General features: G+C 36.9%; 1 protein-coding gene across 4 annotated transcripts in view; it reads right to left on the reverse strand.

The window, feature by feature from the left end:
- glra1 (glycine receptor, alpha 1) overlaps positions 1-25,503 on the reverse strand; it is a 51,219-nt gene that overhangs the window by 3,914 nt on the left and 21,802 nt on the right. For all 4 annotated transcript variants that reach the window (XM_083560128.1, XM_083560130.1, XM_083560129.1 and 1 more), the window contains 5 exons: positions 21,494-21,717; positions 16,905-16,987; positions 16,405-16,542; positions 13,135-13,349; positions 10,508-10,654 (listed from right to left, as the gene is read on the reverse strand). In XM_083560128.1, coding sequence (XP_083416254.1) covers positions 10,508-10,654; positions 13,135-13,349; positions 16,405-16,542; positions 16,905-16,987; positions 21,494-21,717 — 807 coding nt within the window. The remainder of the gene's footprint in view (positions 1-10,507; positions 10,655-13,134; positions 13,350-16,404; positions 16,543-16,904; positions 16,988-21,493; positions 21,718-25,503) is intronic.

Here is a 25,503-nt window from a genome sequence, read left to right on the forward strand (position 1 = left end):
CAGGGCAAAAATCTCAGCAACTCTAAATATAATGATGTATGTAGTTTTTTTTAAAAGCAACCAGTTATATAATGAGTAGGTCTCTTAGGTGCAGATAGTTTTGAAAAATTTGAAAGACAAAGGTTTGTGGACACCTAATCATAAGATGTTTCACTAGAGATTGATGTGTGTGATTGTGGAAATATTTGTGCTCATTTGTTGACAAGGATGTTAGTAAAGTCAGGCACTGATGTAGTTGAGGTGAGGAGGCCTGAGGTGCAGCCAGCATTCCAATTCATCAAAAAGGGGTTTAATAGTGTAAAGGTCAGCGCTCTATAACAGGGCACTCAAGATTTTACATTCCAGCTCATGTAAACCATCTCTACATGGAGCTTGCTTTGTGTACAGGGGCATCGCCCACATGTAACAAAATGTAAAGCTTAAAATGAAACGGGTTTAATATCCATACATTTGATTTATTGTGATTTCATAATATGAAATACTATATCAATTGAGAAATATATATTTTTTAAATCATATTTTCAACTTCCCAAAACATTCATTCTTAAGAGAAACATATTGCATAAGTGCAAAAAGAAAAAAAAAAAAGCGACGTGACAGGGATTAATCATGCAAATCATACAAAGTCTTTATTTTTTACAACACAAATTCATACAGTTAACCATAGAGAAGTGGAACCGTGTATATTATTGTTCAAACTCCTTCAAAATGCATGCTATTGATCCATACACATCTTAAATACACCGTAGTGTGTCCTCTTATTGACTTGTTTAATCCCACTTGCTTGATCTTAGGCCATACCTGACACACTGTGAGCCTTTATTCAGGCTAGGTGTGTTCATGGGGATTAATTATTGACATTGCAGGTCTAAAAAAGCGAGGGGCATCACAGAATGCATCATTTTTTTATGTGAATTAATGGAACAACTACGGTACCTTTGCTCACACTTATTTGAGACTGAGCAGATGCTTAATATATGCAAAGCTAAAGCAAGCGCCAAGATTAATTACATTTCGGTACGCACTGATGTTTCACTACTTGCTGTTTTCAGTAAATTGCCATTGCAAAACAGTTTACTTATCTTTGTGTGATGCCCAGATGTAAACATGCAACACTGAGAACTGAGATACGGTAAGGTTGAGTGACCAGACACTTTTAATTTAAATTTTTTTTTTTTTTTTTGGGGGGGGGTGTGTCTCCATTTTTATCCAATAAACCCTCTTTTTTGTCCTTGCCTTCTTGTTGATGGAAAAAGCATTGCCAGATGCATTCATGTGTGTGTGTGTGTGTGTGTGTGTGTGTGTGTGTGTGTGTGTTAAAGCATTTTCTTTGCCCTCCAGTTTGGTGCACAGGTTTCTCAGTGATGCCGGGTGCTCCGACCTTGCATTGTCCTTGAGTGCCGCACCATTTGTACCCATTACAGATGCTCCACTTTATTCCTGCTGCCATATGATTAATGTGGTGGCGTGGAGACGTGACATGGTGCCGTAAAGAGGAGCAGGGCTGCGGTGCTGCATCACTACCGTGCTTTGTCCTTTGCTGTGCTGCCGGATTCATTAGCTCTCTCTCCGTAATTAAAAACATCGCCATTACCAAACACCACAACACGCCAGGCTTCTTCTCGACCACGTCGGCTCATGACGAGATTAAATAGAGCAGGACCAAAAAATCGATATGCATCCTTAAGAGCTCCTTTTAAAATACAATTTCGGCACTGGTTATTAGAATGCAGCTCACTCCTGTGTTTCAGAGGCACAAGCATCTGGTGCCATGAACCTCTCGAGTCTTTCAGCCACCATCCATCTTTTTTTGCTTGGGATTGAGGCGTCTATAGCGTTAACCTAGCTCGTGTGATTAATATCACGTAGTTAACATCTGACTATGTGATAGTCAGTCAAAGCTTTTTTTATCGCATATGTGCTTTTATTATTATTATTATTATTATTATTATTATTATTATTATTATTATTATTAATTTTTTGCATGCCATGAACCTTCTAGGAAAGCTTGTTTATTGAGCAATATGAAGACCAGGAGTATGCATAATAAATTCCAATTTTATCTGCACGTTCAGCCTGTAATCCATTGCAAGGTATTTGATTTACATAACTTTCCCAACCTCGGAGATTTCTATCGGTTTTTATACGCTTCTGCGGAATGAAACCGGCATGTATTATGCAAATGTAGGCAACAATTAGGATTCTGTTGTAAATATAGGTTTGGAAATGGATTTCTGGTTTGAATTCCCTTTCAAGCCAAGAACTCAAATGAATTAAAACAAAACGTTAAACTAACAAGCACCTAATAGATACTTTATTAGATACTTTCTAGTATTTGTCCCTGCACAAATCAATCTCTCTCCATCGTGTAATATGTCGCCACCTATTTATTATACCTACTCTTATTCAAACGATACACACTTCAACTACTTCAACAGTTCTCGTATTAACCGCACTCATTGTACAAAAGCCTATAAATAACAAACACACTACAGTGTTACGGTGCATTCCACCTGAGGTCAGTGCAGCTCCTGAAACTGTGGCTTGTTGATCTCTGCTTTCGTATTTCGAAACACTCCTCCGTTTCTGTGTTAGGCATTGTAAAAAGCTGAGCCTGGGATAAGGGGAAAGGAGATGAATTTGATTGAGTGTTCTGTCTGAGCAGCAATCAACACTAACCAGTTGAATGATCACCATCAGTATGATACTTCTTAATCCTCACTTAGCAAAGGCAAAGGCTGTGTTTTCAGTCAAAAGCCTTTCAGTTAGTTATTAATGCTCTGGATGAGCATAATGTGGAGCAGCTGGGAACAACTGCAAGTCTCGTGTACCCTGTCGTGTCCCTTGTGTGACTACAGAGCTCATTGTTCCGATAGTCTGAGCCTGATGGTTACACCAGAATGTGTGCTAAAATTATACTTCTGCAGGAATCTGTTACAAAATTACAAAAAATGAGTAAGTACAATGTGTCTTTGAGGTTAAATCAAAAGATAATGTATAGCTTATATGCACATATTGTAACCTATAATAAATACCACTTTTGGAGATTTTTGCTTATCTAAAAAAAAAAAAAAAGCCCTCTTGTAAGATGGTTTCCACCTATAGATGCTTTTACTTCACTAATGTCTGTCCAGCAGGGGGAATCCTGTGTCTATGCTGTGAGGCAGCGTGAGACAAAAGGGGGTTGAGTAAGCTCTAAGAACAGCGCTGAGCCGCAGCAGCCAGTCTGAATGATGGCCCCTGCAAGGTGCGATGGAAAGCTTGAGCCCAGCTGTGGATCACCTCTGCCAGCGTGCTTCATTAAGAGAGGTGGTGATAGTGTAGCGACCCTGCTGCTACCGCTCAGTCCGCTCAACATCGATCATGTCACTGCGCCCCACTGGAAAACTCGGACTCTACACCGACAACATACACAGCCATTTTGTGCCTTGGATGCTGCACTTTCTATACTCATGTACTTAGTTATTAGTTATTCATCTAAATCACTTACATCTTTATTAGCTTAGCTCACTCTATCTATCTATCTATCTATCTATCTATCTATCTATCTATCTATCTATCTATCTATCTATCTATCTATCTATCTATCTATCTATCTATCTATCTATCTATCTATCTATCTATCTATCTATCTATCTATCTATCTATAACTGCACGTCCATCTGAATAATTAACATTCTGTTTCCACTGTTCGAAGGCATTACATTTAAATCGGACTCATATCTCTCTACAATTTGAGTTATTACTCAAATGAATTTTTGCATGGTTTAGTTGCATGTTTTGTTGCTAAACACAATTTATATATTTTTAGATATTTACTAATTGAAGTATTACTGAAATGAAATGAAAGTCTTCATACATACATATAATCCATATGTACTTCAGTTCAGACCTTATGTTTTTATGTGCAACTTCAAATTGTTTGTAACAAATCTCAAAGGTCTGTCTGATCTCATCCAGCACATGATTGTTTCCCCTCAATACAGTTTGGCATCCAATCAAATTTATCATTTTATCAAAAATGATTTAACCTTAACCTACTCACAAAACAAAATGGCATAGATGAGTTGGTGCTCTACCTATTTATTCGTGTTTGTATATGTGTGTGTGTGTGTTTGTGTGTGTGTGTATGAAGTGTCCAGTTGTGTTTCAACATGATGAAGCAAGCAAATATTTGCTAAATTGCTAGAATTAACTTCCTACTGTATATTTTTAAAAGTTAGTTTGTATTCATTGCTAATGCATTGCTAAAGCGAATCCAGTAGCTGGTTAGACAGCAAATCAAATTCTAGCTAATGGTACATATTACAATCTTAAAGAGATTTTTTGGTGACATTTTAATACTTGAGTACATTTAAAAGAAGCTTCTCTGTAAATTTCCCACAAACTACCCATGGCACTGATTAGAAAACTGTAACTCAGTCATTGTGTAACTTATAGAAGACACACTGCCTTTTAAAATTAAATATATATATATATATATATATATATATATATATATATATATATATATATATATATATATATATCATGTAAAATTGCAAGTAAGTTTTTATATGCTTAAGTACATTTTCTGCCAGATTTTAAGAAAAGGCAGATTTTCTTCAATGTCACTTTCTTTTGAAAAGCATGAAAAGCATGAAAAGTGCAAAGCACAGCCGATTTGCCACCGCAATCTAATGAATGATCATGGTAAGTCTTAAAAGGCACAAATATACATTATTTTGACTCGCCAATTAAAAAATAAAGAAAATCTTGATAATCTTTATATAAGAAATTCATTTTTATTAGCTGAAGCCATTTGTTAACACCTACTCTTTCACACTGACTGTCTCATCCTCCATTTACATGCTGCTTTTGTTTGTCAAAATTCAACAATGCATTTTATTTATATTAATTTAGAGGTTTGTGTTGGCTTGATGGATTTATTTTTTTACAGTCATTAATTAAAGCCCATAATATAGATATCTTATATCTATAGGTATCTTAGTTCCATAAATTACTGTGGAGTAAAGCATATAAAAAAAAGGAAAATAATTCATTAAAATAATATGATCTGACTTCAACCACAGTCTTTTATTTGTAAAGTTACATGCTCAGGTAGATGAGTAGGATATACATTTTCCCCCTAAAATGAAAAGACTTGTGTATGCATTTGCATAGACAATTTTCAAATATATCAGTTTGATAAATAAGGCCTTTTGTTAAAATTCAGTTGTGTATTTCTTGAAATCAATCAGTAGAAATAAACTCAAGATCAGTAAGCATTTTTAAGATATAAAATAAGCTATATTTAATAGTTTATATATATATATATATATATATATATATATATATATATATATATATATATATATATATATATATATATATATATATATATATATACATACACACACACACACACACACACACACACACACACACACACACATACAGTGTGAAATGGTTTCTTTAACGTTAATCTGAACGTAAATTTTTTATCCTTTGCCACAGGTTTAGTGAAAATTCTATATCATCTGCACAAGTCTAAACCTCTGCTCTTAATTTTGCTCAAATGCAAACTAATATATATCATATTTCTTCCCATATAAAATAGATGACCATGACTTCCCCATGCAAAAATAAAATAAATAAAATCCATTCTGTATTGGACACTAAATCTGGAATGGAATAGTCGAATCTGTATCTTGTGCTGTTTGCAGGTTAGTGGTGAATAATGCAGGGAAAGATCAACACCAAATGTGTACTTTGTCTGTGCTGGATTTACCTGGGGAGAGCTTGGGGAAGAGTGCATTGTTGTTATCTGCACCTATCGAGTTATAGATCTCAGTGGGATTCAAGATTTAGGTTTAGCTATACTTTATTCTTTAACTCTGGGAAGAATCGTAAAATCTCACACAGCAGTGTGTAGAGCAGTGGGAGCTTACAGAGTGGCTTTCAGCTTTCCACCACTTTTCTAATAAGACTATTTTCTGTTCATAGGATTTAGCAATATAGCATTTAAGGATTTGTATTAATATTATTTTAAATTGATATTATATTACTTGCGTTACAAAAAACTACGGGGGTATTATGGTGCTATTAGTTCTATTAAAAGTGGCTCTGATATACGTCTTAAAATATAATAGGATTAAGGTTATTTAATAGCCCTACATTTTCTAGTCTGGTCACAAACTACAGTTTTTAATTTCAGATTTCTTTTTATTTATTTCGAGAATGTCACAAATCATATGCATTTACTTTTAATCATTTTTTCATCACAACACATGCGGTTTTTACAGGATCGTTCTGGAATATTATACCTACACTACACACAAGAATGAAAAGACAAAGAATGAATACTTTATTAACTTGGTTAAGAAAATAAATAAATAAATAATAATAAAATTTAAATAACGCAATGGGAACTATATACACACGTAATAAAATGTTCCAAATAGAAAAAATATATACAGTGAGGAAAATAAGTATTTGAACACCCTGACATTTTGCAAGTTCTCCCACTTAGAAATCATGGAGGGGTCTGAAATTGTCATCGTAGGTGCATGTCCACTGTGAGAGACATAATCTAAAAAAAAAAATTCAGAAATCACAATATATGATTTTTAAACTATTTATTTGTATGATACAGCTGCAAATAAGTATTTGAACACCTGTCTATCAGCTAGAATTCTGACCCTCAAAGACCTGTTAGTCTGCCTTTAAAATGTCCACAATTGCCAAGCAGCTTGGTGAAAAAAGGTCCACTGTTGGAGCAATCATTAGAAAATGGAAGAAGCTAAACATGACTGTCAATCTCCCTCGGACTGGGGCTCCATGCAAGATCTCACCTCGTGGGGTCTCAATGATCCTAAGGAAGGTGAGAAATCAGCCCAGAACTACACGGGAGGAGCTGGTCAATGACCTGAAAAGAGCTGGGACCACCGTTTCCAAGGTTACTGTTGGTAATACTCTAAGACGTCATGGTTTGAAATCATGCATGGCACGGAAGGTTCCCCTGCGTAAACCAGCACATGTCCAGGCACGTCTTAAGTTTGCCAATGACTATTTGGATGATCCAGAGGAGTCATGGGAAAAAGTCATGTGGTCAGATGAGACCAAAATAGAACTTTTGGGTCATAATTCCACTAAACGTGTTTGGAGGAAGAAGAATGATGAGTACCATCCCAAGAACACCATCCCTATTGTGAAGCATGGGGGTGGTAGCATCATGCTTTGGGGGTGTTTTTCTGCACATGGGACAGGGCGACTGCACTGTATTAAAGAGAGGATGACCGGGGCCTTGCATTGCGAGATTTTGGGGAACAACCTCCTTCCCTCAGTTAGAGCATTGAAGATGGGTCGAGGCTGGGTCTTCCAACATGACAATGACCTGAAGCACACAGCCAGGATAACCAAGGAGTGGCTCTGTAAGAAGCATATCAAGGTTCTGGCATGGCCTAGCCAGTCTCCAGACCTAAACCCAATAGAGAATCTTTGGAGGGAGCTCAAACTCTGTGTTTCTTAGCGACAGGTCAGAAACCTGACTGATCTAGAGAAGATCTGTGTGGAGGAGTGGGCCAAAATCCCTCCTGCAGTGTGTGCAAACCTGATGAAAAACTACAGGAAACGTTTGACCTCTGTAATTGCAAACAAAGGCTACTGTACCAAATATTAACATTGACTTTCTCAGGTGTTCAAATACTTATTTGCAGCTGTATCATACAAATAAATAGTAATACATTATGATTTCTGGATTTTTTTTTTTAGATTATGTCTCTCACAGTGGACATGCACCTACGATGACAATTTCAGACCCCTCCATGATTTCTAAGTGGGAGAACTTGCAAAATAGCAGGGTGTTCGAATACTTATTTTCCTCACTGTATAATTAAAATAAACAAAAATTCAACAGTCTACTGTTACAGTTTAGTATTAATGTTCTAGCAATGTATGTTTTAGTTCTTCCTCACTTCATCTACTATTTAGTATAGAATTCAATTGCATCAACAAAGCAAGAAAGAAAACAGGTTGTTTAAATCTAATTTATTAGGACTAAGCTCTTCATGATCATTGCTTTTACGTGTTGTGATCTCTTTTACCCAACTTAGACTTCACGCCACATGGGATCGCTGCGTGATACATTTCACCTTCAAACGTACTGCTTTTTTTTGCACATTGCGACACCTGACTTTTCCAGCCATATGTGTTTTTTCCCCCCAAACTGTTGCCATAAAGTTGGAGATACACAATTGTATAGGATCCATATGAATGTGGTCATATTACATAATTTCTTCACTTGAGCTCGAAGACCAAACCTGTTCAAAATATAGTTAACATGTTATGGACTGGAACCTCAATACCCAATTGAACACCTTTGGAATGAACTGGAACGCTGACTGCACCAGGCCTCCTCACTAACGCTCTTGTGGCTAAATGAGCAAAAATCGTATTGATTTAAATGAGCAAAAAAGGACTAGTGTGGGTGGCTGTGCACTTTCATCCATCTAGCGTCCACAACTATTTACTTTTAAGCCTGAACTGATAAAACAAAATAATTCAGGTGTGGCTCCTGCTTGTTTGGAATGAAACCTGCACCTATGACAACCTTTCCCAAGATAATGAACACCCAGAGAGTCATTTGTCCTGCCAGAATTGAAACCATGTACTAAGCTGGACGTCACGTAACCTAGCTCATGCAAGTAAGAAGATAATATCTCAATGCCTGAGGTCTAAAAGGATGCACGGTTAATTCTACCACAACACTCTTTAATCAGATTGGCCAGAATGTTGTGACCAAACAGAGTTTAGATTTTAGGTATAAATATTCTTTATGATAATTTTGTTTACAAAATGATACTTTGCTGGTCGGAATACATAGCATATTATTGTGCTCGGTTTATATTACTAGCATGTGTGAAGACTGATTATAATTAATGAGTAATCCTCTGTGTGAGGGTGTGAAAGTGCACTGTATGCCTGTGGGTTGCCTGTAGGAATGTTGCTGGAGCATTACGAAACCTATGTAATTCTGTATGAAAGCTGGCTAGGCATGTCTAATTATGTAACTGTGTGTTGGTGCAAATTAGGGCCAATGTGGAAATGTGCAAATGTGGACAAAAGTCTGTGGACACCTCTTTACAAGATGTGGTTTTTTCGTAAAGAATCAAATCTCAACCTTTATTGGTGTGGTTTTCTTGTATTGCCGGGATGCACAGCTTCTCTATATGTTGACTGCTAGAGCTCTTAAAGAGGGGAAACCTCACTGGCAATCATTAAAACAGCAATGAACACGAGTCTCATACTTGCAGAATGCCTTAGTAACCTAATCTTTATTTTATTATTTAATTCTTGTCATTGGTAAATACCACAAATCAAATTTGTTTGATTAATTACTTTATTAATTTGCAAGTCTAGATATCTAGCTCATGCTGCCTTCAGTTTTATTGAGCAAGGGAATTTTTAGCGTAGCAGGCAGACTACTAATTTTGCCGACCTGATTTCTGAAAGGTCTTTTGATGCTTTTACTTATGTGGAAAGACTAAGCATTATAAAGGAGGCCAGACTAACACATTAAACACTAGGGCAATAGTAAAGTCAGGTACTCATATAGGGTGAAGTATCCTGAGGTGCAGTCACCATTCTAATTCAACCCAAAGGTGTTCAGTATGGTTGAGGTCTATTGCAGGCCACTTAAGATCTTCTACTCCAAAAGATGTAAACCATATTTTCACAGAGCTTGCATTATGTAAAGGGGCATTGTCATGTTGGAACAGCATCCAAAGGCATCCTATACAATTGTGTGCCTCCAACTTTGTGGTAACAATTTCAGTAAGGAGCCACATATGGCAACATTTTAATACTTTTGTCCATATAGTGTCTTAAGCACAAACAATCGGGAAGGACTAGAGGTTACATTCTCTAAAGTACATAGAATGTAAAGTCGGTCTTTTGACAGATTTTATTTCGCATTGGGTTCGGCTCTGTAATTGAAGTGCAATTTAATTTTAAATTGAGCAGGTGCTAGATTATTTCTCTCTATAACTGTTGGTGGTGTGGCTCAAATAATGTCTCCTGGGCATTATGTAGCTATTGGTAGGAACCTTGTTTCTCTGTAACAATGAGAAAATGTGGTAATTTTGACATAGTAGAGCTGTTGTAAGCAAAAAAAAATTGAAAAAGATAAAAAAAGGGTTTAAGACGTATCCATAGCCATAACCCTACCATATTTATTTAAACGTACAAAACAGAAATGTGAGCGTGTTTTTTTTATTATTATTATTTTTGCAATCGTCTTTAAATGCATTTATTTTTTGTAAGTCCTGTTCACTTTAACATTCAATTTTTTCCCACAGTGACCGTGTGTGCGTTTGAAAGAGAGAAGTTCATCTTGCTATACCATTTTTATCAATTTGTGAGTTCTCTTTGTGTCAGGTTCACAATAAGATCCCATCCACATCTCTTTGTGTGTATGTGTGTGTGTGTATGTGTGGGTGGGTGGCATGAGGGTGGGGGGTTCGGTCACCTTTAGGTGTCGTCGTCTCCTCTGGAAGCGCAGCAGCTCTTTGTGCTGGCGAGCAATGAAGTTGACAGCAGCATACTCCAGTAGAGCCGAGAAGACGAACAGCAGGCAAACAGCCATCCAGATGTCAATGGCCTTTACATAGGAGACCTGCAGCAAGGGCATGGATGTAGACTGTGTTAGCAATGAGACACAGTACAGCGAGCATGTCAGTGTAAAATCGTCTTCCTTAGAAGTCATTTCCTTAGAGGTGATTCGCTGAGGCACTTGTGCTTTTAAAATGGTGCCATATGTCATAAAATACAACAATTTCATTCAACAGTTCCTCTAAAGCCATCGAGCGGGATGGGGATAAAAGCAGTTTTTTATTTTTCCGCCCATAATGATGCGTCACATAATAAAAACACAGCAAGGTTAAAGTTTAATGTATTACTGCTCCTGATTTTTTATACGTCTGCCTCTTAGAGCATGATTTATCATCAGACAATGACTAAGCCTCAGGGCCAGTGAGGTCCACAATTAAGACACGCCTTGATTAATAAAGAATAATGAGAAATGTCACATCTGAAAAGGACACATCTGCCTTTCAATCTTTCAACATTTCTTAGCCGGGACAATTCAGTCTGAAAATTCCAAAGCTATTTCTCATGTAGTGGGGAAAAATAAACAGATTACATTCACATGGATAGACATGGTGATGGTGCATTGCACAAAGACCAGATGAAAAGTGTCATATAATGTGTTGCCATGTTTATTAAAATATAAATAAAAATTGACATTGAAATGGACAACAATTCAGATTAAGAAAATACATAGAAAAAAAACAACCCAATAAAAGCATTACACTGCCAGGGAAGCATTTCCTAAGCTACTTATTTATTAATAAATTATATTATTATTTATTTATGAATAAATAATAAAAAAAAAATGTAATAAACTTTTTTTACAGGGCTGCACTATTCTTTATTATTCCTCTCCTGTCAAAAAAGCTACTCTGCATTATAGAGATCCTAACTAGGGCCGCATAGTAAACAGCTTGTAAAATAGTAACAGATTCTGTATATAAACACAAGTTTGGGCAGTCTGGCCTAAAGTAAAAAAAATATATATTATATATGAATTTGACAAAGACACATTTAATCTTAAACAAACATCTATTTAAAAAAATAAAAAAATAAATAAAAATTCGCCACAATTATGATTCTAGCTCAGCGTACTGTCTTAGTGAAATCTGGAGATTTGAATTTATACCAAAATGTTACAAAGGATTTCTTATAATTAGAATATTATTAGAATAATGATCCTGTATTTTCTTAATAAAAATAGACGTGTTCTTCAATTCTCTATTATTTAAATGTTTTAATTAAATGTTTTGAATCCCATAGGATATTCAGCTTAGTTTATTGCAATTAGAAAATCTCTTATTAAATTATATCATATCAGTTTTTGTACTTTGACTATACTTTAGTCATGATCATATCCCTAAATTTAAGAGGGCCAGCACTTCTTGTCATTTCTCCTTCATTTATAATGTGGTAAAATATCAGTCTGTATGACACTTCAGCTAAAATTTAATTATTCATGTGCAAGTCACTGCTTGGGTCAAGGTTACCAAAGAAGATGGAAAGAGAGAGCGGAATCCAGATGACAGTGTGTGATACGCTCTCTGGCAGGAGCTGAGGCTGAATAGTGTCATTTCTATCCATGACCATGACCAAGGGAGCAATTCCATGCACCAGTGTGTGCCTCGTGTTCGGCGTGTGCATGCAGATGTGGCTCTGCTGTTACAATGATTAGCATGACATCAGAATTGTATGGGAGAGACATTTTGAAAAGCTCTGTGCACAGGCTTAGGAGACCATTTAAATCCACAGTTTAATTTTCAAATCCAAAGAGACAGAGAGTGAGAGAGAAATAAAGAGAAGCTAAATTCCGTGAAAATAGACGGTACGTGACTGGGTTTTACTGTAAACCAAATCAATGTACAACATAAGCTTCATCACAGTTGCATCACAGTTGCATCACACGCACTTTATATTCATACAATGATGAATAAAAATATTCTAACAATATATGTTGAGAGAGGCTCACAATTTTTAATCTACAGCTCAGTTAGTTGGATGCTGGTACTTGTAATCTAACTTTTCATATTTGCTATTGTAGAACAAAGAAAATTCTAAAATTACTCTTCCAGGTTCATTTATGTCTAGTACTAAATAAATAAATAAGTACTAAATAAATAAAATGCATGGTCAGTTAATAAGTGTTCATCATGAAAAGCAAAAAAGACTTTCAAATACCCGACAAACTGTGTGCATAAGTTCAGTCTTTATGCAGTCCAAGTCAATATTTAATCAGTTTCAGCAGTCTTATCAAAGTGCTTTGAAATGTTCCTGCTTTAACACTTACTGCAGGATAAACTCCTAAATGCAGTCATTATTGAATTGTATACATTATTATTCTAATTGCTAATTTTATTGCTATTAGTATTCAATTTCTTTGAATAATTGGTAATTTATGTTCGCTCTTTGTACTATTTTAAGTTAAGCGAGAGAAAGAGATAGACAGAAAAAGAGAAAGAGAAGAGAAGTCAATCTATTAGAGTCCTAATGGAGTTGATCTTGTCTGACCTTTGGCAAAGAGGCTCTGGAGCCAGAACTCTGGGTTGTCATGGTGAGCACCGTGGTGATGCCCAGGCCTACACGAGCAGGAGCAGCATCCATGTTGATCCAGAAGGACACCCAGGACAGGATGACGATAAGCAGACTGGGGATGTACATCTGAATCAGGTAGTAGCCCATCTGCCTCTCCAGATGGAAGCGAGCCTCGATGCACGTGAACTTCCCTGAAATATGCACCAAACAAATTCGGGTATCATCACCGAGACACAATGTCATTCTTACATGCCAGAAAATGTGAATGTTTGAATGAATTAAGGTTCACACATACTATATGAAATGCAAATTGAATACACAGTTTATCAAATAATATATGATCTAAATCTTATGTGGTGGTAATTTATTAATCATTCTAATTCTACATGTTTTTATATAATTCTTTAAACTTCCTGAAACTACATCATTATTACAGTGTGCGAACATTTGCATCACTTCCGGTTTTTAAAAGGAAACAATTTCTATATTTTACAATTTATGCGATTAAAGATGATTTGAAAATAGAACAAACTGATATTAAATTATGCATAAAATGCATTTGAGAATATATAAATTGCAATGAGAAATGTGTCCGTGTGGATTCTGTCTTTTTCGGTTCCTAAGTGTGTGGATTTGCGTGTGCCCATTGTGTGCATATCCTGTTAACTAATGTGTTACTGTTGCAAGGTGCACTAATGTTGAACGACGAGTTAAACTGATTCCTTTTTTATTTGAATAAAAAAATGTAAATGCTGATTTATTCATTCATTTCATTCTTTGATTGATTTATACATTTTTTTTGCACAACTGATAACTGAAAAGAACTTATACTCTCTTCACATACTATGTGTTTTATTATTCATATCCCATTCCTCGTAGCGAAATTACAAGGAATAAGTGCTTTAAATGCACCCGTGTCATGTGCCTATAGAGGATGTGCTGGTGGAGTGGGGGCGATGTTTGTCAAGCAGAAATAGCATACGGCGTTTCTGCTGTGCTTGTTGGTTTTTTTTGGTTGTTTTAAGTGACAACGAAATATGAGAACACACTGAAGCTGAGACGCCACTTAAAACATAATCATCCACAACTTCTTTATCCATATACCTTCTCCCAGAGACAACCAGCAGCCTTAACAAGCAGAGATACGTGTCAAATTACTGTTTCTAAAGATTTTACAGATGCACCACATACAACAGGCAACATGAGGTGGAAAACACTAAGGGACTCCATAAAATCCTTTTTAGCTCAAGGTATGCCTGTATTTCAGCACAATGGAAACGGCAGCATTTAAATTTGTATAATTTGCAAATAATTTGACACAGTATGGGTTCCCACTGAGAAAATGTTTCTCCGATAAGGCAATTATAGTAGAGGAATGTTCCGGATGCCTAAGGTTGGGGTAGCGTAACTGCCGTGTGGAAACATTTTGTGTCTAAATCATTTTCCAAATTAAAAACAACATCAGCGTGGCTGTTATTTAATTATACACTTTCATTGCATGTATTAAAACCACAAAGTAGTGGATTGAAGAGCGAAATATCTCAAATCCAATCCAATAACGATTCAATATTTTATACCAATATCGGTCCAGGGTCAATACTCAGTGTCGTGTTGATGCATCGCGATTCATTTACATTCATCGTGGCAACGTGTAGTGCCAGGACAATAAGAAAATTTATATCTAAGATCTGTCTTAGTCACAGAGACCTGTGGAAGACAGGACAGCAGGAAGACAAACTATTCAGATACCAGCGATGGGCTGTCTCAGCAAATCAAATAAGACTGCAGACAATAATTCACTGAAGACATGTGAATATCAGTAGTAAAAATTGAGAATAAAGAAGTAGCTATACAGCTGGAGTGATGAGAATTCATGACCAGCCAGGGAGCATGTTTGCCCTTGAAGCATGAATTAACATTGGCAGGATAAGACAAGAAAGATGAAGGGTGAAGATGGGAGGTGAAGGTGTAGATGGGCAAGAGGAACCCTCAAGGTTTGCACTGGTGTTTCGCCACTAAGCTAAAATGGAGAGGTGAAAAGGGGACAGAGAGACAGCATATTGCAGCAATCTGCTCCTCAACCACATACAAGGAGCAAGTCAGCAAATAACAGGCAGCGAGGAGAGAGAGAGAGAGAGAGAGAGAGAGAGAGAGAGAGAGAGAGAGAGAGAGAGAGAGAGAGAGAGTGAGAGAGTGAGAGAGAGAGAGATCTTACTCTGAACAAGCCGACTTTGATATCTTACTACATTAGGATATAGATGAAGCTCTCATCATTGACAAAGCTCAAATACAAGCAGGCAGATGAAACTCGTTTTGTAGTTGTATTTCTCAACCTGTTTCAAACAAGACCATTTTTATTTTGGGAATGAAACATTTCATAATTGACATTTCACTGTTGAATTCTATAAAATATAAGTAAACCTTCTATGCATATGACACCAAAAGGCACACAAAAGCAAAGTGAATATTTTTACAAACCAACTGCAGACCAAAATCACAAGACAGGACGGGATATCACTTCATCACGTCCTTCATTTTTACACAAATAGCACACCTCATAAAAGTGCATTCCTGTAAGAGCAATACAACCCGTGTCTCTTCTGTATTGCTTTGTTTTATATTAAATCCCAAGCAGCCTGGCCTTCAAATCTTATATCCACTTTGTCTTGTGGGTAACAAATCCTGACTGCTGAGAATGACCAGACAGATGCTTTTTTACCCAACTGCAAGACCATGAAGGAGAAACAGACCATGGCCATAACGCTTTTTTCAGGCAGCAGAGACTCTGCTTTCAACACCGAGTAAAAAAAAAAAGTCAATATAAATAAACACAACAGGGACCTTGTAAAATCTTGCTTTTCAAATACATTGACATGCTTACAATTATTATTTTGTGATGCCTGCTGTAGAGAGAATAACAGCACTTAATATTTTTCTGTAATGTCTAACAAGGGTCAAGACTATTGTAGAGGGATCTAGGTCCACTCCTGCCTGCCTGCATTTTAAGGTCTTTTGCATTGCTGTTTGTATATGTAGACATCCTGTGTGGTCACTGCAAAACTCTCTGGATGTGTGTGTGTGTGTATATATATATACACACACACACACACACACACACACACACACACACACACACACACACACACACACACACACACACACATGACTTTGGCACTCCAATAATAGCAAGGGAGCTTCACGTGCAGAATATTTCTCAGCCTCAGCATCTGTTAGGAGGGTGCTAACCTGTGTTGTAGTGTTTGGTGCAGTAGCGTAAATCTTTCTCCTCCTTCAGGATAAACTGGGGTAATGTGAGTCCATCAGCCACCTGCACAGCACCTTTTTCATCCCACTCAAATATCAGATCGTTCATAGTGTAGCCGACTACAAAAAGAGACGGTTAAACAAGTAGTGAATTAACAGTTCAAAACACTCTCATAAACACACGATAAAGAAACCTGAAAACTACTGCATAACCCCTAACACTGCAATTTCTAACACCGCCTAGTATTGCTACGTTTTGCCAGACCCCTTGAATCGGCTGCATCCCAATAGACAATAACTAAAATAAGAGTGGACGGAGGCGCAGGCAATAACCTGAGCTCGCAGCATCTCTCCACACACTCGACTTTAAGGTGCACGTAAATTACTGTGCTCCTCATTCCTTCCTGCGAGCCAGCAAAACATCCGTCTGTGAGCCAGTGAATAAATCATCTCCAACATTGTGATGAGCAGGGCATACTTACAGCTCTCCAGCTGCATTATACAAGTCTGCACGTCCATCGGGAAATTCTTCAGGTCCATGGGACAAGCCAGAATCAGCGTTATCCTGTTAACAATCAGATCAGGCATTGCAAGCAAACATTACATTCCAAATGCAATTTCAGCCATTCCCTCTCTTATCTGCCACTTTTATAGAGCAGAGTAACAAACACCTGCATTATGATTTTTCACAAAAATGGTCAAATCCGTATGATTATAAAGTGTTAGTCAGCCATTTCTGTACATGCATTGGAAGTTATTACTCATGAACCCAATTTAGTCCGGAAATGATCTTCACCCATTTTTTTTTAACTCTCTCAGGGTTTGTGACAGCAACACTACCACATAAAATAACAGCTATTTTCCAGCATGCAGTCGAAGTGTGCACCAGCCCTGATGCAATTTAGAGGGTGTTCATAGCCGAAAGCCGTCTGATTTGGATTGTTCATTTGATAGTGTCAAGTTAAGACATGATAAAATTCGAGACCCTAAACTTTGCCTTCTTGCTCTTGAAGCATACTTTAAGCCCTTAAATTCATCAGGTCCACACTTAAATTCCAAACCATGAACTGAAAAAACTAACATATTAGTACTCCATTAAGTACACATCCCATAATACGCTAGAGTTTACTACTTTGTATACAGTACTGTCCATGTTACTAGATCGTTTACTTTAGAATTAACTGGAAACAAGTACGTTATTTCATCTACGAGGGGTGTTCAAGTCAATCCAGAACATTTAGTTTAACAGCTATAAAACATTAATGCTAGCGTGACGGTACTCCACGCAGTAGTAAGTGGCTAGAGTGTCTTATTACTTATAGACGGTGCACATGTCGTGGGCCAGTCCAGAGACCTTTAATCAAGATGGCAGACAACAGTGTTAGTGCATGCATGTAACAGCATGTGGTGAAGAGGTTTCTTGTGAAGGAAGGCGTAAAACCTGCGGATATCTACAGTAGAGTTCAAGCACAGTACAGTGATGAGACGCTCAGCCGCAGTAAGGCATTTTAATGATGTAAACATTTAAAAAATGGCCATACGTCCTTCAGTGACGATCCTGGTCGTGTGGTGGTTCCCTGATGACGAAGTGAAGCAGGCTGTCAAGGGATAGTTTGAGCGTACTAACAAATCTTTCAAGGCACAGTTATGTTGAATCTTTCAAGGCATAGTTAAATGCTGGGATAAGGGCATAAATGTAGCAGGGGAGTATGTCGGGAAAATAAATGCAGTTTCCACTTGAACATTTGTTCTTTTATTTTATAAACTCAAAATTCCTGGTTTGACTTGAATGCCCCTCTTATTACAGTACTGGTAAATATGCTATTAGTCAGTGGTGGATGAAGTACAATAAAAAAAAAAGAGATACAGTAAGTAAAAAATTACTCCAGTAAAAGTGCTCCCTTTAAACATTCAATTGAGTAAAAGTACAGAAATATTTGCCTTCAAATGTACTTGAGTAGCCAAGTACTATACATTTTTTTTTTTTTTTTTACCACAAAAATAATGAACTCAGTTTATGTAAAAAATACTCCAATGTTACTCTTAGCACATCAATCTATTATTAGAATGATATTAAGGAGTCAAACACTGATTGATATCTATTAAATATTCATGATCCCAAAACCTTATTTTCATTGACTTAAAAAAGAAATAATGTGGACCCACTGCCAAAAACAAGTTTAAAACAGAGTGCACTCTAACATGATTGGTGACTTACTGAGCGCTTGACCAGTTAAGGTTTTATAGACTCGTAAGTAAAAAGGAAGGACTGATGTAAAATGTAGTTGAGTAAGAAGTACGATATTTGACTTTGAAATGTAGTGAAGCTGAAGTAAAAGTCTCCCCGAACGGAAATACTTGAGTAAAGAACAGACTTGTGAAAAAACTACTTAAGTACAGTAGCGAATTACATTTACGTCGTTACTGTTCACCACTGCTATAAGCATACATTTTAATGCATCTTTTAATAATAATATTATTTGTCATTCATTTGTCATTTGTTCTAAACATTTGTTGCAACGAATAGGGTTGTCATAAAGCCATCCTTCCTTTTTCTTTTGTCCACTTGTACACCATATGGACCGTTCCGCTTGGCAGCTTGTGATTACAGTGTGCACTACAAGTTTCCTGTCCTCAAAAATCTGGGGATAGCCTCTTCTCATCTAATTTCATCTCATCTCTTCTGCCTCAGTGAGTTTATTTTTACTTTACTACTGCCCTTTTTTTCCTAGCACACCACAGAACACCCTGAAGTATATGACATTTGAGTTGCCTTTCATTTAACAGGTTTGAGGTTTTCCCTTGCCATATCATGTGTTGTTCATTGCCAATTCTGTTACCTGGTTAGGTGCTTATATTCTCCTATATCTTATGTTTTTCCATTTAAACAACAGACCCTTTTGTGGGTTTATTTTGGATTAGACTTATTTTTTTTCAGTACACACCAAGTGTTTAGCCCAAAGCACCACACGTCAAAACTCATGCAGCTGGTGAATCCTGAAAACCAATAATAAGTGAGAGCCATGTGCCAATTGCTCATTGACTGTCTAAAGCATGTTCCTGGCTGCCAGATTTAGACGCCGATTCAAAATCCATTCTGACTCAAGCCCTGCAGCCCAAACACTTGGCTAGCTTTCCACATCTGGCAGGTGAATTCACGATTTGGTGGCAGACATGGCTCAGCTGAAATCATTGATTGAGAAGATGAGCCCATTTAATTCGGAGGGTCTAGTGAAGTCCCTGCAGCAATCACTGGCAAACCAGTAGCAGCCCGAGTAAAATGGGATGTTACAAGGTAACCTACAGCAGCAAATGTGATCTTCTGAACACTGGTTGCAACAGAATTCACTATGCCACAGTGCAATGAATTTATTGAGTAGTATCGGGAGAGACAGTTCATCTATGGCTGACCTCTATGCCACAAGCTCTTGCTAATATAATAGATCCTGAGCAGGACAGATTGTTGATGATGCCTGTATGGTATTGCTGGTAGTCTCACAGGATGATTCTTTGTCTGGGGTTGTGCTGAATGCAGACACTCTCACAATGCTTTAGTAAAAACTTGTGACAGCTGGCAATGATCTCTGATCATTAATATAAATGTTGCAGGGGTACAAATTTCAGTAGCACAAAAATCCCTATAATTTTTTCAGGGCTCATTGCCATGTCAATACCAGACCCCCCAACAAGATTTTGCAAAGGTGCACTTAGTGCATTAAACAAGCAGTTGTAATGAACCTATATCCCTGTTATAAGCAAACCAGAATAGGAAAGGTATGTTAAGCTGGTCATCTGTAGTTCTGCTGAACTTCAGGATTGATTCGTATTGAACAGACCTGTATGATGCCTCTTTTCAAGTCTCCACAACACAGATGTTCTATGAACTTTGCCTTACAGTGACTTAGAGTCCATGAATTAGTAAAGTTTAATGTGGTAAGAGCTTTATATATAAATGGTTATCAAGATGATTGCAAACCTCTGAGCTACACCCCCTGTCTTTACTCTAGAGGCACTGATTTCAACTGAACCATGTCGGCTGCTAATTCATCTGGAGAGCAAATCTTCCTGCAGCACTTATCTTTTGTAATGGGACTGGGCATTCACAAACAACAGGCTGTTCAGGCTAAGAATTATGGGTAAGATTCAGCCAGAATTCAAATCTTTTAGCCAAGCATATGTGTATTATTCTGCAGGCAACTCAGGAGATGGCTGAGTCTGACATCCTTAAGATGGTCAGTGCTAAGGCACTGGGCACAGAGCTGATTATTGTGTTTCAAGAGATTTAAATATTGTCTGCAGCATAGTCATGACTTAGCAAAGTATGGGGGCAATCTGATACAAGTCCAGGAACCTCAACATTTTTTTTTTTTTAAAAGGAATACCCACTCCAAAAAGAAAATGTGGTTATTATCTTGAATTCCATAAGAAGAGCAGACTCAGCAATAAACAGAGCATGGTATTAAGCATGAATACAAACTCTATAACACTTAACTGCACGTTAGACACAAACTCCAATAACCAGTTAATTAGTGCAGCTGGCAGAATTACGAATGCTCACGAGAGAAAAGAAACAAAAGTCTGGCATACGATGCACTTAAAATGAAATTATAATAAACAGTACAGAATGTAGTATGTTGAAAGTCACGGTTTTAAAATAATGCTTGTGCGATCCAAAAAAGAACACACTGATATAGAATGAAAATAATAAACGGCTATGTATAGCTTCGACTTCAGAGGACCTGTAGCTTTGACAATACTCACAAGCTGCTTCCACTTACCTCTTGTTGTTGAGGTCAGTTCTGAATTCTGCTTCAAGTAGCTTTGAAAAAATGCACCTTTGTAATTGTAAATGTATTCAAACTATAAAAAATTCAATAGTCAATAATCCTAAATTTTACTTGAACAATCACTGTCTATTTCAAAACGACATTTTGCAGTCAGAGCCTCGCCACCACAAATCGATACAATCAATAAGCAATTTAGCAGCCTGAATAGCCAAAATAGACTACTATTACTTTTCTGAATGGACAAAGCAAGCAGATTTAGATCTTGATCATATAGGACTCATCACCTTATGCTATACAATACGTTCCCATTTTTAGAGATTCTCAACAGCTTGTTGTCAGTAGTAACCTCATGGAAATTGGCACCCTTCTCATTGGCAAAGAACAAATCTGGCTTCCAAATGGAGTCCAACATGGAGGGGTCAAGGTCGAGGGAATCATCAGGGTATTCACTGTAAGCCAGTCGCGGGTCGTTCCACTGCTGCCTCAGGAAAATGTTCACCCTGTAATCCTGTAAGAGAACAGCAGCTCTGTCAGCAGAGCAAAGGTGAGAAGTTTCCATCCTAGCTATCGTTAGTGCTGTGATATAATCACCATCAAGAAAAAATGATTAATTATTCATTATAAATGATACTGTCTGGTTGTTTCAGTGAGTCTTTAGAGTATGGAATTGCACTGTGTGTAGTATAAAGTCTTAACATGCATTTCTTGCATGTTATATACATGTGATTAGTGTCTTGTTTGGCTTTTTATTGCCTATAGTGCTTATAATGCTTAGAGTTTCTCAAAAATTGTATACATTCTTAAAAAAAACATTTACCAGAAAGGGTTCGTTAGAGCAATACAGGAGAAGAAACATTTCTTGACAATGTATTTTTGGTTTCATCAAAAGCTATTTTTATTTAAATTATTTATATTATATTTAAACCATTGTACATTTTAGCCATTAACAATTTGCTTATTTTCTACCCAAGTTATCACTTTAGGCCATATTCTTAATCAATATATTCTTTTATCGTTTTTGAGAGCCACATGCATGTTCCTTTGGTTTATATGCAAGAAACTAATTTGAGGGTATGAAGATTTACTTCCAAAAAAAACCCCTTGTATAGACATTGAACTTTATTTTCATTGAAAAATCCTCCCTTAGCATAAGTAACAACTGTACAAACTGTACGGGATTTGGACAATTGTTTTCTCAAACCTTTAGCTGGAATACTTTTCCATGCTTCTTGTAAAACAAACCAAAGGTGTTCTTTGCTAATCGAATATCCTAGCAATCCAGTTTATCCCAGCGCAGTTCATTAGGATTTCGGTGCAGTGACTGGGTTCCATGATAATTAATAATCCAGCTGACTGTTTGTGCTCTAAATAATCCTTATAGAGCTCGGAGCTATGCTTCAGGTCATTGTCTTGTATTGTGAAGTTGGTTCCAATTAACCCCATTCCGGACAAAATTGCATATCACTGAAGTATGGAATTGTAGCCATGTTGGTTCAGAATTCCTTTCAACCAGAATAAGTCTTTTTCCTGCTCCAAAACAATCCCAAACCTTTAAGCTCCCATTGCCATGTTGGACTGTGGCTGTGAGGCAGTCTGCTAACATCATCTCTCATGTTTCTCATCTTATATAAGTTCTTCTAAGAGAAAAATGTTAAATGTGGACTCATCTGTCCACAAAACTTTCAATCATTTACAGTGCAATTTTTGTGTGCTTTTACAATTTCCTGAGTTGTTGTCTGTAGTCCTTAGCGCTGTGTTCTGTTATGTAGCTTCATGTTGTTTAATTTAGCACCAGGGTTCAGGAGGAACGTTGTCTAATTTCGCTGTGTACTGCGTCAGCTTTATATGGCTGAAATGACAATAAAAGCTTCTTGTCTTGACTTGATGCATATAAACAAACGAATCATGCATGTGTCTCAAAAATGATAAAAGACCAGGTTTTATTGAAACTTTTGACTATATCTCTGCATCATTTTGGTAATGAATTATCAGTTTCCCAAAAAATAACATCCCATCTACACACATCCTTTTCTTAATCTGGGAACAATTGAACAGGTTGATTTTTATGTCTTTGTATATCTAATATTACAATATTTATTGCAAAAAAATTAAAATAAAAGCTATATTATTGCAAACTATCCTTTTTATCAGAATTGTTTATTCCTAAATACAAATGTAGGCATATTTGCTTACTTGATATTTCGATACTAAAGTATATTTGGGAGGTGATTAGAAAAAAAAAAAAAAGAGAGAGAGAGAGAGAGAGAGAGAGAGAGAGAGAGAGAGAGAGAGAGAGAGAGAGAGAGAGAGAGAAAAGAAAAGCTTGCCTCAAAAAAATCTCAAAAAATCGATCAGACATTTGTATCATTTCTGGCAGTGACATACCTTAAGATGACACGCAAGCACGAGGGAAAATATACTAAGTGACCTTTACAACAGCACATTTTAGAGCAATTATTGTAATGCACAGTAAATATATCAAAATATTTCGATAGTGTAGGATCATCTGTTTCAAGTTATTAGATTTGTGCCTCCAAAGGAAAAAAAAAAAAGTGGAGTACAGACGGAATAGCACGGAATAGACGGAATTATTGATTTTTACCATGTCGATATTTTCTCTTTATAATAAACAACCCATGCCAACTGAGAAAGAACAATCATCTTGATAATAAACAATCCATGGGCAGCATAAAATAACAGTGCAACCACATCAAGCTGGAAGTGCACACGTTCCTACAACATTATCACCTCGGGTGATTTATCAGCTTTTCTGATTGCTTGCTTTGTGGTTTGTACTGTTCTGAGCCCACACCAGGATAACTTGCATTTTGTAGTTAATTGTAAATCGTTCTCTCAAATCGACTGTGGCGATCTGGCTGTCCATCGTTACAGCCAAACTCTGGACAGGGAATGAAAGCCTGAAGGAAAGAGTACCCTTTAGAGTCCTAGCTTTTTCTTGTTCTAACAGAATGATCTAGCAAACAAGTACGGAGTGTGCACACATTCATCAGCATAAACTAAAGGGGAGGGAGTCCTCATATTTCTCGCCATGATTTCTCCAGGCTAAGGAGACTGATTTATGACAACAGTCGATACATAATGTGATTCAAGCTCAAGGCTAAGATCTTTTTCTGACTGTGACAGATTAGAAAAAGTTTCGCTGCTTTCATGACTCTACTTCAACTAGCACCACTAACAAATGCAAGCCTTTCTGGATTTATTTGCTCTCTCTCTCTCTCTCTCTCTCTCTCTCTCTCTCTCTCTCTCTCTCTCTCTCTCTCTCTCTCTTCTACTTGAGGAAATTAAGAGCGAGAGAACTAATTAAATTGCCAGTCAAGCCCTCCCTGATCCACAGACATCCTAAACAGTGTAAATAATGTGGATAGCAGTAGTCCAGGGAGAGTTGTTGATCCCGGTTGTGGTTAGGTTCTGTTTGATCATTACAGCACAAAACATGGTTCTCAGCAGGTTATTGATGTCATTTTCTTTCGTAGTGCCTTGCTCTTCCCGCTCGTTTGAACATCAGTGTCAGTGACTGAGATCAATTTTCCTGGCTGTAAAGGGGAAAAAAGGAGTAGAAAATACTGCATTTGTTTTGCATGAGCTAATCCTGTGAGCTGCAGCAATTTTTGGTCAGTTCAGCAGCAGGCTGAGCAGTAAAGCTTGGCTCATTCAAGCCTTGGCATCAAAACTACTTGTGTAGCTCTGTTGGAGGTATTCGAGAGTGCTTTGAAATGCTTGTGAAAGGGTGTGAATTGTTATCCGCAGGCTTGTTTCGACATCATCCGGGATGTACGGCAGGGATGTCAAAATCTGATTGCTTTTTAATTATTATAATTTTTTTGTATAATTTCCACAGTTGTTTCCGGGAATTTATTAGTGTTATAAAACACAGTATAGTTATAACCTGCTCAGTTATACAGGTTACAAAAACAACATGTATGTAATCTACATTCTTACATTTTACATTCATGTATTTTTAACAACTGGTGTGTGTTTTTTTTTATCTGCCTTCAATCAGCATTACTTGACATGTAATTTAATACGTTTACAGAGAGATCTTTTTAAAATCTAAACACAATCCAGCTACAGAGAAGAATTAGCATGTGCAGGTTCTTTAAGTAGCCCTTTCAATCCAACCAGGTGCTTCAGTTAGCACAAAATACACTTCTGGTTTCTGTTCTATAAAAAGTCTTAATGATTTTCAGAGATACACACGATGCAAAAAATACAATTATATTTATAGGTATTTACTGTGCGTTTGTGTTGTCATGATGATATAAAAAAGTAATAT

The sequence above is a fragment of the Silurus aristotelis genome, assembly GCF_946808225.1.
Source record: "Silurus aristotelis genome assembly, chromosome: 14".
NCBI classification, from domain to species: domain Eukaryota; kingdom Metazoa; phylum Chordata; class Actinopteri; order Siluriformes; family Siluridae; genus Silurus; species Silurus aristotelis.